Genomic DNA, 16,408 nt, shown 5'->3' with positions numbered 1-16,408 from the left:
ACATAGACGCTCTCCAAAAAGCTAAAAACAGTATCATGAGTCCCTTTACCGGCTTGAAATCCAAACTGATTTGCAGACAAAATGCCATTATGATGTAAAAAGGACAAAATTCTGCTTTTTGCAAGTTTTTCAACTATCTTAGAGAGGGTAGACAAAATAGAAATGGGACGGAAATTACAAGGCTGATCCAAATCTCCACCCTCATGAAGAGGGATAACCACTGCCTCTTTTAAACATGAAGGAAAAATGTCATTATGTAAAGAATTGTTTATGAAGAAACTAAAGCATTTAAGGCTAAATCAGGCAAAAAGAGTAACAACCTCGAAGATATCCCATCAGCTTCAGATGATTTATGGTTTTTTAGGCGTTTGATTTCATTTTTTACTTCGGTAAGTTCGACAGGATGAAAGAAAAATGAATGCTCAACCGACACTTGTTGAAGATAGTGTAAGGGATCAATGTTATTACGAATGCCCTTGAGCAAGATATTAGGTATATCACAATAATAGTCGTTAGCAATATGTATTATAAAAGGTACCTTTTAATATTTGCAATTTTTTGGTGTATAGGAAAATCAGAATTATTTACAAATTTACGTACTATTTTTCCAGGCACAGATAATTCTAACATCATTGCAAGTCACACACACACATTAAGGAAGGAATTCAGTGACGCTTCCGTGCAAACTGACACTCTGATGCAGGTTAATGTTTCTGTCCAGACGGATGTATGTAATAATACAGGTAAGTGAAAGAATCGGCACTGTGAATTTTTGTATAATATGCAAAACAATTACACTTGCACTAGACTCAAATGTTTTACTTAAGTACAATAAAAATTAAGAAAAACCTACTAATTTAATAAAACATACGACGCTACCCCTATAATAGTTTTTTAGCTCCTGAGTAAAAAAATCTTTATTTTTTGTTAGATTTTATTATTTCAGTTTGGGTAAAGTTCAATAAATTCCAAAAAACATTACCCTAAATTTTTTAAAATTATTTTGATCTTGTTTTGAGTTAAATTTTAATGTTGTATTAAAACAGGTATCGTATATCTAAAATAAATTTTACTTTCAAGTTAAGTTCTGTCAAACGTCAATGAAGATTTCGGCAATGACTCCAAGAAAAATTCAATTAAGAAAAGAAATTAAAACTCTGGAAAAGGAAGGCTCCCACGCAAAAAGATCCCTGGAAGTAGGAGTTACTTTGGAAGATGTTCAAAACTTCCTAGATGACAACTACCCAGCAGATTCTTGTGCATTCCTTAAGAGTCAGCTATCTCTTCTGAACAAGTCTTAAGTATTAACAAAAGATTATCAGAATCTTAAGACCCCTGAAGGTAATGCTTTAGTTTATGTTACAGGATATTTTTTAAGGAAATGTTTAGAAAAACATTCTTGCGATGTATGTATAAGCTTTAGAAATTCTAATACGTTAGGTGAAGACGAAACTAAATTTTTTCATTTTAAATCATACAGTGAAACTAATTTTGGATTAGTAGTCCCATTTAAGAATATGACTGATTATATTATTGTGCTGCAGAACATATTTACTAGTAAATTCGAAGAACTAGCTCATCAAACCAATGTTGGAAATAAATTAAAAAATCAATTTTTAGAAGTCAAATTTATTCACCACATTTTTGGGCTGGTTATGAATGAAACATTACGTTTATTACTTATAATGTCTTTGGTAATGCTATTATTAGTCTGACAAAAACGTCAAAAAGTGTAGTAATCAATCATTTAGAATTCGAACATGTCATTACTTAGTAGTTATGTCTATCTTTAGTTGTTAAGTTTAGTAACAGTAATATATGCATTTTTTCAAACAAACTTTTGACTTTGATTTAAAAATAAATCCTAATGAAACCAGTCGTACCAAAACAACCTTTAATAAGATACCTAAGTACCTAATTATTAACAAAAAAAATGTAACCATTTAGTTCTTGAATTACGTAAACTTTGATAATGTAAAATTTATTTAGTTTGGTGGCTATAAAAACAAATAATTTATAGTATTATCAATTTACATACTTTTCCCAAGTTGGTACATTAAATAATAATTTTATGCTAGATAATAAAATTATTATAAAATCGTGCTCCGTCTTCCCCTACAATTCGAATTAGACGAAACTCGTAAAATAATAGCTATTTTTTACCAGAATTCCCCTTTACATTTTTTGCTAGTTTCCAGTCGGCGAGGAGCTCGGCGGCCTGCCTTTGAGATCGAAATATAAAAGGTTTTTCGCCGAGTGAAGAAGCAACTTGTATTTTATTTAGTCAACTTTGACCTAAGTAAGAATGTGATGTGTCTACATATTTCGATCTAAGGATTATACTTGTCTAAAATATATAAATAAATGTAATAAAACTCTATTCTTATATAATCTGGATGAACAAAGTTTTTTTTAAATTCTTATCTAAAATATACATCTCAAGTAATCTATAAACCTAATAAAAAAAAAAAAAAAAAGTTTATTAGCCTGATATTAATAAAAGAAGGGTCATATAATTATTCTGAAAGGTAATTTAATACAAGATAAGATGAGGAAGAAATAAAAATTTTAATAAGAAATAATAAAATATGTGTTTACTCTAACTCCACTGGAACTATTTGAAAGCTGTGTACATTTTGGCCAACGAAGAATATAGCCCAATTCTTTATTGCTTGTTTGCAAAAACAACGACACCTAGAAACATTCTTGAAAAAATTAATTAAAGTAGTACAAGTTTTTTTTACTTTTACAAGTTATAAAGTAAAAAAAAAAATAGGTAAACAAAAGAACTATTCTCTTTTTAAGGACCCAGATATGTTGCGCAGCCCCCATTTAGTACCGTACGGAAAAGTAGATGAGGCGATTAAAAAAGCCAACAGAGACACCGCTTCTGAAACAGTAAGAACTTTGTTAGTCTACGGTTATATAATCGATCCCCCTACAGGTGAACAACAAGAAACTTTACTGGCTGAAGCTAGTAAACTTAGACAACAAGCGTTTAGAACATACCGGTAATCATGCTTTCATTATTACAATGTTTCAAAAATGGTTACATTTGTTTTTTAGAGCGGAGAAAAACTACGCAGTAAGCTCGGGAAAATGGTATTTTGAATTTGAAATTCTAACCGCTGGACCGATGAGAGTCGGTTGGGCTAAAGCTGACTGTGCCCCTGGATCCATGCTTGGTTCTGATGAAAACACTTGGGCCTTTGATGGTTATAATGTAAGTGTAAATTGTTCGTAATTTTACAGTTTAAGTGTCATGAAAAGTGTCATTTACTTTTTACTGAGGCATTCATCAATTTCTTGGTATTCAAAAATTAAGGCTTGGATAGATGCCCTTTTTATTGATCTTTTAGATTTATTCTGAAATTTGGCAACCTAATATTTTTTTACTTATAGCAACGGAGGTTTTTCGCGTGTACAGGGATCATGAATCAAAAGAAACCAATGGTTTTTTCGAATTTTATTTATTTTACCTTGAGGGCTCTAAACGCGAAGAAGAAAATGATGTCATTGCTAACACTCTGAAAAAAAGCAGTGGCGTAGGAAGTAAAAAAAAACTAATTAAATTATAGTAAATTAATTAATTTACAGTATTCTAATTAAAAACTAACTTTGTTTCTACGGCTTGGGATTTTATTTCTTGCACAAAAAATTCTATATTTTTTTCTAAGAAATAGTTGACTATTGAAGTTGAAGAAGAAAATTGATTGCTATCATAATGAACATTTATGAGAAGGTTAATAATTTTATGAGATAAATTATTTAATTGTTTTTTAATATACACATTTAAACAAAATATTTAATTATACTTTTTCCCTTTTTAACCTTTTTCACTGAAACTAGAATTGTTTTAACCTTTATGAACGCATAATTTTTAACTTCTCACACAACCTTATACAGTGAAAGTCGCTTATAGCGACGGTGAAGGGACCACGAAAATTACGTCGCTATATCCGACCTTCGTTATATACGACCTGTTTTTTTTCTAGCAAATTAATAAAAGATAGACTTTACGACAGCCAGAAGAAATAAAATTCGCTATTCAATTTGTTTAAATAAAAATATTAACCACTAATTTACAAATTTACAACATTTAACAGATACATATGTATGTATGTAGTACCTACACCTTCTCCAGTTTTAAGACTTGAAAATAATCTGTGATTTTACTCTGTTTCTTTGTTCGAGTATCATAATGGATGAATTCAATTTTTTTCTCTAAATTATTAACATGGTTTACCAATACATATTTCGTCTGATGAATACAAAACAAAATTTTAATAGTATTAGTGGCTTGAAGAGCTTCTGCTGCAGATGGAGGTTGAAATTTTTCCCCTTCTGAAACCTCATCTTCGCTTTCCTCTTTGTCCTGAGAGAAGGATAAGATGTCGTCTACAATTTGTTCTTCACTTAGATTGTCGCATACTTCCAAACTATTTTCTGCATGTAAGAACTCGGTCCATTGATTATCTGACAATGCAGCAGACTTTTTTATTACAGCCAGCAGAACCTCATCTTCCTCTTCAAAATTAACATTAATTAATTTAGCCAGTGGAATGTCATCTTCTTCATCAAAGCTATCATTTCTAACCTCCTCAGTTTCTACGAAGCCTCCATGTCAAAACAGTTGGCAATTGTTTTTGATTAAGCTCTATCCCATGCTTTAGCGATCATTGATACTGCATCTAAAAGGTTAAACTCTTTGCCTTGTTCAGCATTTTCTATGATTTTCATTAAGTGAAACTTTTTAAAATGCACTTTTAATGATCGAATAATCCCTTGGTCGATTGGCTGCAGAACAGAGGTAGTGTTTGCTGGCAAAAACTCGAGTTTTATGTTTTTTAAATTATCAACTTTTGGATGAGCGGGACTAAAAGTAAATTTTTTTTCTTGGTCTTCACCAACTTTGCATCCCATTCACGAAGAATTCTGACAAATAAATCAGAAGTCATCCTGGCCTTTTTGTTGGACTTGTACACGACAGGTAATGTCTTGATATGTATATCGGCAAGTCGAAAAATCCACGATGTTTCGTGGATTTCTCGACTTCACCGATGCTGATCACAATAAGTTTAGGTTTATCCGATCCTGTCATATTGGAAGCTACTAAGACTGTTGTATTGATCTTTTTGTTATTTTATTCGAGGTTGAAAATGCAATACTAAATTTTAACTTGTCCTTTTTGAATGACCAATAAAGACCTAACGTTTTATGGCTATCTTTCTCTCCAAAATGTATTGATTCCACACTAGAGGAATTTTTACAAAGTGATTGCATTACACAATAATCATTAGAGATCCACTTACACAAATTCATATGCCCTGATTTTAAGATTAAATCAATTTCTTCACTCAAAGCCACTGCATCCTTCATCCTGCATTCTTCGCCCCAGTAAGCAGATCATCAACATAGAAATCGTGGAGAATTGCTTTTGATGCCAATGGAAATTGATTAGAATATTCCAACCCGAGTTCTTTTAAGCACCTTATAGCCAAGTAAGGTGCTGATTTTGTTCCGTATGTTACTGTATTCAAAGTGTATTCTTTAATATCCTGACTGGGTTCTGATCTCCATAGAATTTTTTGAAGTGACCTATCCGATGAATCTACTAGAACCATCCTGTACATTTTTGTGATGTCAGCACAAACTACAACATTATGTTTTCGAAATCTAAGAAGAATTCCCAAAAGATCATCCTGTAAATTAGGTCCCTTATATTGAATGTCATTGAGTGACAACCCTGAAGTTGTTGTCGCAGACCCATTAAACACCACCCTTAACTTCGTTGTTACACTATGATCACTCAATACACCATGATGTGGTAAGTAATAAGATATCTCATCACCAGAATCCCCAGCCAATGACTATGGCCCATTTTTTCATACTCATCCAGAAATTAAACATACAAACTTTTTAGCTCTGCATCTTTACATAAACGTCTCTCCAATGCCAAAAATCTATTTAAAGCATATTGCTTTGAATCACCAAGTCTAGAAACGTTATCACATAGAGGAATTTTACGAAAACTCCTCTATGTGATACAACCTCCCTTTACGATCCTGAAAAGTTGAATTGATAAATAACCTTTCACACTCACTATCTTCTTTTGATAATACTTTATTTTCAATAGTTAATTCCTCTATTGCCCAAAACTTTTCAAGCTGATCTTGAGTTTGTTTATCAGAGTTAGTTAAAGTCAAATTACATTTTATTGTACCAAGGAAATTGTTTTGAAGATTTATTGAACCAGTTGCAACCCAACCCAAACGAGTCTTTTGAAGCATTACTTTATGGCTTTCCAAGGATAATTGCCCAATACAAACAAGTGTATAAAAGATTTCAGCCCCAAGTAACATATCAATCTTTCCAGGAGTTGTAAATGAAGGATCAGCCAATTTAATATGTGATGGGATATTTAAAGAAGGATAGTGTATGTTTTGATTAGGAATAAAAGAGCTTATTTCAGAGATCACTAAACAATCTACTTGTATTTTAAACTGATAATGTAGAGAATTTATTTCCAAAGTACACTTTTTATCAATCGTTGATGTTGTTTGATTTATTCCCATAATAGAAATTGTAATATCTTGAGTTGCTAAACCCAATGTTTTGCGAATATTTGAAGTGATTAAGTTAGACTGTGACCCACTGTCCAGTAAAACACGCAATACCTGAGTCTTATTATTATTGTCTACAACTTGGACCAAAGCTGTCGACAACAATACTTCAGAGAAAGATCTAGACGTAGTTGAACAGTCCATATTAGCAAAAACAGAGTTAACTTGTGGAACATTTGAGTTCCGGATGTTGTCTGTTTTATCTAATGTACTATTAGGATTTTGAGTGACAGAAGCAGAATTGTTACGATTTTCATAATGCAGCAAGGGTGATGTTTATTTCTACATTTTCTACAACCACTTACTTTACAATCTCTGCTCATATGACTGCCTTTTCTCAGACAATTCAAGCATAAACCCAATTGCTTAGCTTTTTGAGATCTGTCTTTCACTGTTAATTTAATGAAGTCAGAACAATTTGAAATATAATGACCATTACCCTCACAGAAAACACAATGAGAAGTTTGTCCCAAGTAAGATTTAGCAAAATGATCTGTCTTTTGTCTAATTCCAAATTTATTTCCCAATTTTTCTTCCACTCTAGGTTTGAGTTTATTTTTATCAAAAGAAGCTAACATTTTAATTCGATTCTTTAAAAATAATTAAAATTCATCTAGAGTAGCAAGTCGATCACGAGGCTTCCTCTCTTCCCACACTCTTTGGGTTGTGGAATCCAATTTCTCACAGACCAAATATATAATAATAGGATACCAACTCTGAGTATTTATCCCCAATTTATTTAATGAATATAAATGTTTATTAATCCCATCCAAAATATTTCGCAAGTCTTTATGTGACTCTTTGGACATATTTTCCAAATTAACCAACAATTTTAAATGATCATTCACTAAAATATTTGGATTATTATACCTATCACAAAGCATGTCCCAAATAACTTGATAATTTGAGGCTGTTAGATCCACCAAATGAATCACCTCTTTTGCTTCACCCTCTAAAGCACCTTTCAAAAAATATATTTTTTCCAAATCCCCAATAGAATTATTTGAATGAATTAATGAAATAAAGGTATCTCTAAATTCCAACCAATCTTGTGTCTTTCCATTAAACTTTGGAATGGGTATAGCAGGGAGCTGAGGTCTCGATACAATAACTGGAGTTGGTTGTGGAGATTGAACTTCTTGTGGTTCATCACCCAAACCAACCTTATCGTTTTCTTTTAAAATTTCATAAAATTTATGAACATGTAAAATATTTTCATATAAAGCAATTGTCTTAAAATACAGTGTCTCAAACGTGAGGCCCTCTGCTTCCTGAACTTGTAATGAATCAACACTTACTTCTTCCTCAATAGAATCTTGTAGTTCTTGAAATTTTGTATTTAATGGCATTAGATTTTGTAGCCTACTATCAACTTGCATCAGAATCTCCAAATCTATTAACTGTGGGGGTGCAGGTGCATTTTGTATAACATTTTTAATAAAGTTATTCGCGGTAGTAAGCTTACCTTTGATGCCACCACGACGTCTTATTAATGAAGTTAATTGTGCCATTTTTCTCACCTATACTAGTTATATGTTATAAACCAATACTTAATTTAATTCATATAAGGAAACATCAATTATTACCTTACCAAATGTTAACCAATATAACCTAATATCAATATTACTAGATAATAACAATAATGCAATAGTAAATAATTTCCAAAACACATAAATAAATACCTCTTAACCAGAAAATCTTCTTATAACTTAACCAATTTTCAAGATGTCAGTCCAAATCTCCAAATTCCATTATCCTATTTACTGTGAGAGTGTCAAGGTTTCCAACCAAATTTGAATCCAATATTCCACCAAACAAATTTTACTGCATGGTTTTATCCAGTCCAATTATTCCAAATCCCAACCAATTTCCATAGAGTTCTTTGGCTATCAAGTGCCCCAAGTTTTCACCACTGCATGAAAATATTTCCGTCTCAATAGCTTGAATATTCTTGAATTTTTTCATGTATACTTTCCATTCCAAAAAGCCAGTACACCGCTTTTACCAACAATTTTTTATTGTATTTATCTTAAGGATCCCAAATATACTGTACGCATTTCCAATAGGTCGTCTCTAACACCAAGCAAATAGTTAACAGGTAGATAACACCTACCCCTCTAGGACGTCAGTCGCCCCGCTCACACTGTTTAGCAGGTTTGAAGGACCACTTGGTTTGGGTATTTAACCCGCTGTTTTGGTTTACTCTTTTTCGTTAATTAAAACCAATATACAATATGACAACACTTTATTAATCTTTGTGCTTGCACGGTAAACTTTAATTTAAAATTGAATGGCTAAACCAACATGGCTACCATTTCAAGCCAAAAACGAGACACACCCACAGAAAACAAAGGGAAATGCTTGGTTTGTTTTCTGTGGACACACCTTCTTAAAGTAACAAAAAACGTGTGTCAAGCAGATGTATATGGGTACATGGTGCTGCCGCCACTATCTAAAAGGATAAACCTCAAGCGCTGTTGCCGTGGTGACATTTAGATACTTAAACTTGACTTTGATAATTTTCCGCCTGTACAAGTTTCACCCTTGAATTTTAATGTCTTATCTGGGGTCATTTTATAAAAAAGGTCCTGTCTCGTCGGCATTATATATTTCGTAATCCAACTTTCAGAACATTTCAGAGTCCACTTTACCCATAATTCTTCCAAAATCATTTGCTTTTGCCTGTAATATTGGACCGCTTATGGGAGTTCCACAACTTCGTTGACTTTTGAACCACTTGAGTAAGGCTTGATCGATATCTGGGTGTTGAGGTAACTTGAGTTTTTTCTTGCCTAATAAATTTTCGTTGAACGCTTCTTTAATTTTATCCTTGTTCTTCAAAATGGGCTTGTTGCCGAGTTTTTTTTTCGCAATTTTTTTCATAGAATTCAACAACACTTAACATATTAAATAAACTGTAAAAATTTCAGCTTTCTATGTATATCCAATCTTTAGATATTCGACGTTAAATATTCAATATCCGTAAAAGCTCCATTTTTGACGTCACGCCGCAGCAGCTCTCTGCGGGCGGCGGACCCCGAACGCATTTGAGTCGGGCATTTTAGTGTTTTTTGATGTTATTATTTGTTATTATCTGTTAATTAATTTTTTCAGCAAACCGCATGATCTTCGAATCATTTTGCTTAAATGTACATTTTCTTTTTTTCTTCTCTTTTTCCACTGGCACCAAATCATCAGCCATACATTGAATTCCCTTGCTGCGACTTTCCACCTTAAATAAACCTTGAATGCCTACATCTTTTTGTTTCGGTTCTGTTTCGCTTGTCACGTTATCTTCCTACTCAACGTCCTCGATTTCTGCAGAAGTCCCAGGAAGTAGTAAACTATGAATCAAAGACCGCTGTTCTTTTTTTTTTGTAAAAACTTCGACTGTTTCGCTTTATGTGCTGTTACTCGACTTGTTTGGCAATCAAAAAATCTCGGTACTATATTTGGCTTAATAAGAATATTACCTTTTTTCATAGTTTTTAAATACATATAATTTTCTATGTCTTCTTTTACCTAAAAGAGGTTAAAGAGATAAAATATTTTTTATTCTGCGTTATCATCGCAAACTTTAATTTACATCAAAATGATCCTCACAACAATAAACGTGTGATTTACCAGAAACAAAACTGGTCGACGCATAGCTTTTTGCCAAACCTTCCTAGCTGTAGGATCAGAAGGCACGTTTATAAATAGTTTCTCAGGGGCATTTTTTGAGGTATTAGGACACTCAGGTACAATACAATATTTCCTCGTAGTTTTTTTGTCACTCATGGTACGCCAGATATTAAATTAAAAAAAGTTACAGAACAGAAAACACCACACGAATACTCGCAACAGACTAAACAAACACGTTTTTTAATTCGGTTTCCACTGTTTCTGGCCGTCTCCCGATACCGCGGCGCGGTCGCACCGTCTCGTCTGCTGCGTCGTGACGTTACCCGAAGCTCCGCCCCGTTTTCGCGTGGAGTAACTTTATTAGTTTTATTAAGGGGTTAAGAGTAGAAGTAAAAATCAAAAAATTTGGGAATTTACTTTATAGGTGTTTTTCTTTCGATTTGTAAAATAAAAAAAAATCGAGAACGGGCCCATTTTGGATACACTTGTGTGAGATAAATCAAATTCAGTAGCTACAGTAGCATTACTTTCACCAGATTTAAGTCTTATAATTTAAGCCATTAAGAGCCACCAGATTTAAGCGATAAAAAGACCTTTTTCTTCAATTGAAAGAACTCTTCTTTTCTTTGACACCGAAGCCATTGTACAATGTTTGTAATCACAAAAACATAATCAAAGCACATACGAAGGTAAAACAATAATAAAAAGCAATATCAACCCTTTGTAGGAACTGCTAATCCACGCTGGACTGGAATAAACTACGCACAATACGTTTACGTCTATCATGCAGATGTTCAGAAATAGGGTATTCTCCGAAAACAACTCCTGTATTTCACCGCGGCGAGTTGTTGCTCGTCGGTTGTCGCAGTAACCGGTCTAAAAAATCCAAATTCAGCGAAATGAAGTCGTTAAAAGCGACTTCGTCACTATAACCGACGACGCTATAGCCGGACTTTTTTACTATTGAAAATATAGAAATCCAACCAAGATACGGGCGTTTGGTCGTTATATGCGACATTTTGTTATAAGCGACGTCGTTATTGGCGACTTTCACTGTACTATTATTTTTTCAATTTTGTTGCCCTAATTCTCTTGAGCTTGTTGAGCACTGAAGATGGAATAAATACATTTCGAAACTTCAGAAAGAAGAAAAAAAACCATTTATTATGTTATGTGACCACTTTATCCACCAAAAAACTCTATCCAGTTAATTTTTTGATCATCAATATACTTATTAGCGCAAGTTTATATTTAAAAATTGTTTGTTTCATTTCTGTCAACTTGGTAGGTAAGTCTATATATACCTGAATTTAACTCAAAAATAAATAAAAAATCCAAAAATAATTATACTGTACAATAGATTTAATATTACCAACTTGGCAAAACAAGCCTATTTGAACAAGCCTAAAAACGATAAGCAATAAATTTTCTTTTATCAGGGCTAAACATTAAAAATTAGAAGTATACAGGTTTTTCTAAGAGGTTTATTACCATTATTTTATCCAAAGATTTTTATAAAACTAGCTTAATTTTCCTTTAAGAATAATTACAAAATACAAAAAATATATTTGTTTTATTATTATAAATAATTAAAAATTAATTACATATAAACGTTATAGCTACAGTGAGTGCCTAAAATAAGGAACAAATGCATTAAAAAATCAGGTTTAATTTTTCGTTTCGCATTTTTGAGACAAGGACGTAAGGATGTAACAACATGAAACTTATTTTTTTGAAATGGAACACTAAAAATAGTATTATTTTAGTTGCTCACATAAATTAAATTATTATTTTCTTAATACACATATAAATTTTATAAATTTAGTTAACTAAATGTCACTTTGGAGTGACTGAGCCTTTCGGTTTAGTGCACTGGCAGATTGGAGATGTTGTCGGATGTTTTATGGACCTCACTGATAACATTATAAGTAAGCAACTACTGTAATGTTGTCGGTTTTACCTCTAAATATCTAGTTAGGGCATAACTTGTAAAGTTTTATCTCATTGCCTAATAAATTAAAACTGACAGGTTGTGCCTATTCTAGCGCATCGCATGCTTTAATAAAACCTTACCTCGTCAAATATGTCTAGCCAAGAATTTTTATTTCTTAGGAAGAAAAAGTCTATACAAATTCGGCGGAATCCTTCGGGAAACAGTGGCAGGTCGGGGATGTGGTCGGAGTTTTCTTAGATTTAATCGACCACACGATAAGTAAGGGCAGCTTTAACAATTCGCTTTAATTTTTTATAGCTGCTTTTACTGCCAATTGATTAAAAATCAAGCTTTTTAACATTAATGTATTTTTCGGGAAAAAATGAGTAAAAGTCCTCACTATAGCCGTATAGTAGCTTTATAGTAACTGCTGATTTATTATTGATCACTTTTTTAGAATGTTATGCTGTTGACCCATCAGTAATTAGCCAATAATACTTTGTATTTTTTCTCCATTATAGCGCATTAGACTGTCAACGAATTGAAAAGCTGACATACTAAAGATTAAAGCTCTTGGCTTTGTGTTTTAATAAAATAATAACTTTTTTTGCATGTACTCATATAATAATGTTTTGGTTGGATTTTTTTTCTTTTTTTAATTTTATAATTTTTTGTTTAATAACCAATTTCTGTTCCAAGGCTTCTCTTTGAATGGAGAGTTGCTTATGGACGCTTTAGGAGGTGAAACTACTTTTGCTGACGTACAGGGCGACAATTTTGTTCCCGCTTTCACTTTAGGCGTTGGACAGAAAGCCAGGCTTTGTTTTGGCCAAGATGTTAATCAGCTAAAATACTTTACAACGTGCGGGTTACAGGAAGGATATGAACCATTTTGTGTGTAAGTTTTAGAATTATTAAACTTTTTTAGCGATCATGTTATGAACAAAAGATTTGAAATGTTTACTCATTTGTAATGTTGTTAAACAATTTATTTATTTTATTGTACATTAAGATTATAAGATAATCAAGATGGAGAAATGCTTGTTAAAAATAATTTCGTGGATTTCTTTTCCTGTAAACAATTAAATACTATCCGTAACAGTCTAAATAAAACTCTTAAATTATTTTTTCTCATTTAAGTTGTGCCTAAAAATCTCTCGCAAATACTCATTGGTAAAAGAAGATCGTTATTATTCGTTTTTGAATATTTCTGGTCGGTTCGATCAATACAGAAAAAAAAACTGAAAGTTGATATAATATACTAAGTTAATACAATAATTTTTTTTGTATGAACTTGGGTAAACTGCGCCAGAAAAACTTAATTTTCATAAGATTCAGATAGTAATTTAGAGATGAAATTATAATATGGGATAAAAGTGGAAAAATTGAAATTAAATTCAGAGCTATATTTGCTAATCTTCACGGTGGTTTTTCTTATATACAGGGTGATTTTTAAGTTGATCCTTTTTTTTTAACTGTGTATAGAACTCGGTAAAATAAACATTGTTTTCAAATAACTTTATCAAAAAAACCGAAAAATAAAAAAATTGCATTGCCAAAATGTTATAAAATGAGTCCAATACGGTCCTCTCTAATTTAAATAAGTTGTTCAAAGTTGTCGCCAATAACTTCAACACAACGATTTGCCCGACGTAACCACTGTTCCGTAACGGCACGCAATAGAGAAATCGGTTTTTGTCTAACTGTTGCCGCAGCCTGCTCAATACGTGCTATTAGTGCGTCTTCTTGTGTGTCTATAGGCGTCTTGAAAACTAAACTTTTCATATACCCCCACAAAAAAAGTCACATGGATTTAGGTCTGGCGACCTTGGTGGCCATGCAACTGGTCCATTTCGGCCAATCCACCGATTTGGGTAACTTATATCCAAAAATTCGTTCACTTCTCGTCTAAAATGGGCAGGTGCTCCATCCTGCAGGAGCCACATAGCTTGCCTGATATTCAGTGGCACGTCTTTTAACAGAACAGGCAGATTATTTTGCAAAAAGTCCAAATAAATATCGCCCGTCAAACGGTCTGGTAAGATAAATGGTCCAACAAGTATCCCATTCACAATTCCTGCCCACACATTATCAGAAAAGCGGTGTTGAAAATTGGCTCTGCGAATTGCATGGGGATTATCAACAGACCAAACATGCGTATTTCGAAAATTGTTAATTCCGTTTCGGGTGAATGTTGCCTCGTCCATGGCTAAAATTTTGTTCGAAAAATGTTGATCATTTTCATGTTGTTGTAGGAACCATTCACAAAACTGAACTCTGCGGGGGAAGTCTTCAGGCAGTAGCGCTTGGACACGTTGAACGTGAAAGGGATTAAATTGATTCTCGCGCAATGTTGTCCATACTTTTGTTTGACTTAATCCGACCTGCCCTGCAACAACTCGAGTACTTGTTGTTGGATCTTCTTCGATGAGATTTAAAAATTGTTCTTCCCTATGAATATTTTCAGGTCTCCTTCCTCTTCCTGCATGCCCTCCACGATGTTCCCGTAAATCGCCAGTATCCCTAGCCCGTTGAATAATATTTATGAAACTTCTGGGTGTAGGATGAGCACTTTGAAGACACTCTCCATAAATAAGCAACATATCGACAAGTTCATTGTTTCATAACAATGTGCCATTTTTAGGATTTGCAAATTTAAAATTAACAACAATAAACCAAAAGTGTCTAAGACTAGCTGATCGGTACAATGCGTGATCGATAATACAAAAATTCGAGCAAAAACTAAACATAAACAGACGATGAAAAACAAACCCATATTTACTTTTTTTATTCTGTATGTCCCTTGTTTTTGAGTGTATCGAAAAAAGTTATTTGAAAAAACTGTATATTTTACCGAGTTCTATACACAGTTAAAAAAAAAGTATCAACTTAAAAATCACCCTGTATATTAGGTTCTTAGAATTGTTATTCTAATTTCAACAATAGGTGTAAAGCCTTTTATTATAAAATGTATTACTTGGGAGCATGGAATACACGAGAACTTTAAAACAATAAAACACCGGCATACTATTTTAAGAAACTTAAAGAATATAAATTAAATTTTTATTTTACAGAATTTGCTAGACTGCGCAGAGTTACCAGAGCTGAAATTCGCAAATCTTATTTGATAAATTAAGGACATTATAACGAGTTATACTCGATATTTCTGGTATTACGTACCAAACAAAGCTAAGTCAATGGGTAACGATTATTCTTTTACGCGTAAAAGTAACCTGAATAGTAAAATTTTATATCTAAAGTAAAATAATATTATAGTAAAATAATATAAAATATTTAATCAATAATGTATTTCTCTAAGACCTGAAGAAAAGTCCATAGAGGCATTGCTGATTATTATAATTCAATGCCTTGATTCAAATAAGATATATTTTTTCTTTGCGGTGTGTATGAATACCAAATATCAATTATTGTATTCATATGTAATAGGAAATGTGTTTTTTTTCTAATAATCTACTATATTTTATTATATATATACTAGATTTTTTCTGTTTTCTGTTTTTTCTGTTGCCTGTTCAATAAAGGTTTATTTATTTATGATTTAAAACAATGAAATACACCATGAGTATATAAATCTGATACATTATTGGATTTCAACTTTATGGAAAATTTATCCAAATTGTTTTTAATTTTGCATAATTTCTAACAAGTTAATTGTATATTCCAAATAATATTTGCTTACGGTGCCATTACTTTAATTAAAAGTAGTCGAAAATATAGACTTATGAAGAATATAGACTGAAATATGGAAAAAAAAGTAATCTTCTGTGAACAAATATGTATTTATAATCAAAGGTACAAAATATAAATTTGCCTTAAATTTAAATGCTTTTACTAAATCCACTATTATGCACTATAGTACATAATAGATCACATTCGACATAGCTTGCAGTTGATCAATTATTTAATATACAGGGTGTTTCCTAACTACGGTACGAAACTATACAGGGTGAATCGTTAGGTCGTTTTATGAAAAAAAATCCTATGAACGTATGTCGGGAGTTGCTTTGTTTCTAAGATACAGGTTCAAAAAAATAACGGTATTTTAAAAATACTATAACTATCCTTAAACCGATTTGGTTGAAATTTGGTGCAGTTATTTGAAGTTATAAGACGCTTATTTAGCTGTAACTAGATTGAAATTATTAGGTCCAGTGGCGTGTCAGTGGGCACCACATGCTTATTGTTGAGAAAAAAACAAGGCCAATAA

The 16,408-nt window shown here is 32.4% G+C and overlaps 1 protein-coding gene across 1 annotated transcript in view; it reads left to right on the top strand.

The window, feature by feature from the left end:
- Window positions 1-16,408, top strand: part of LOC126741622 (ryanodine receptor) — a 249,779-nt gene that overhangs the window by 46,623 nt on the left and 186,748 nt on the right. The window contains exons 19-22 of the mRNA XM_050448136.1: window positions 2,806-3,011; window positions 3,067-3,223; window positions 12,360-12,459; window positions 12,880-13,078. Coding sequence (XP_050304093.1) covers window positions 2,806-3,011; window positions 3,067-3,223; window positions 12,360-12,459; window positions 12,880-13,078 — 662 coding nt within the window. The remainder of the gene's footprint in view (window positions 1-2,805; window positions 3,012-3,066; window positions 3,224-12,359; window positions 12,460-12,879; window positions 13,079-16,408) is intronic.

The sequence above is a fragment of the Anthonomus grandis genome, chromosome 1 (assembly GCF_022605725.1).
Source record: "Anthonomus grandis grandis chromosome 1, icAntGran1.3, whole genome shotgun sequence".
Taxonomy (NCBI): Eukaryota; Metazoa; Arthropoda; class Insecta; order Coleoptera; family Curculionidae; genus Anthonomus; species Anthonomus grandis.
Note: the sequence above shows the minus strand (reverse complement) of the source record. Positions and strands in the feature narration are given on the sequence as shown.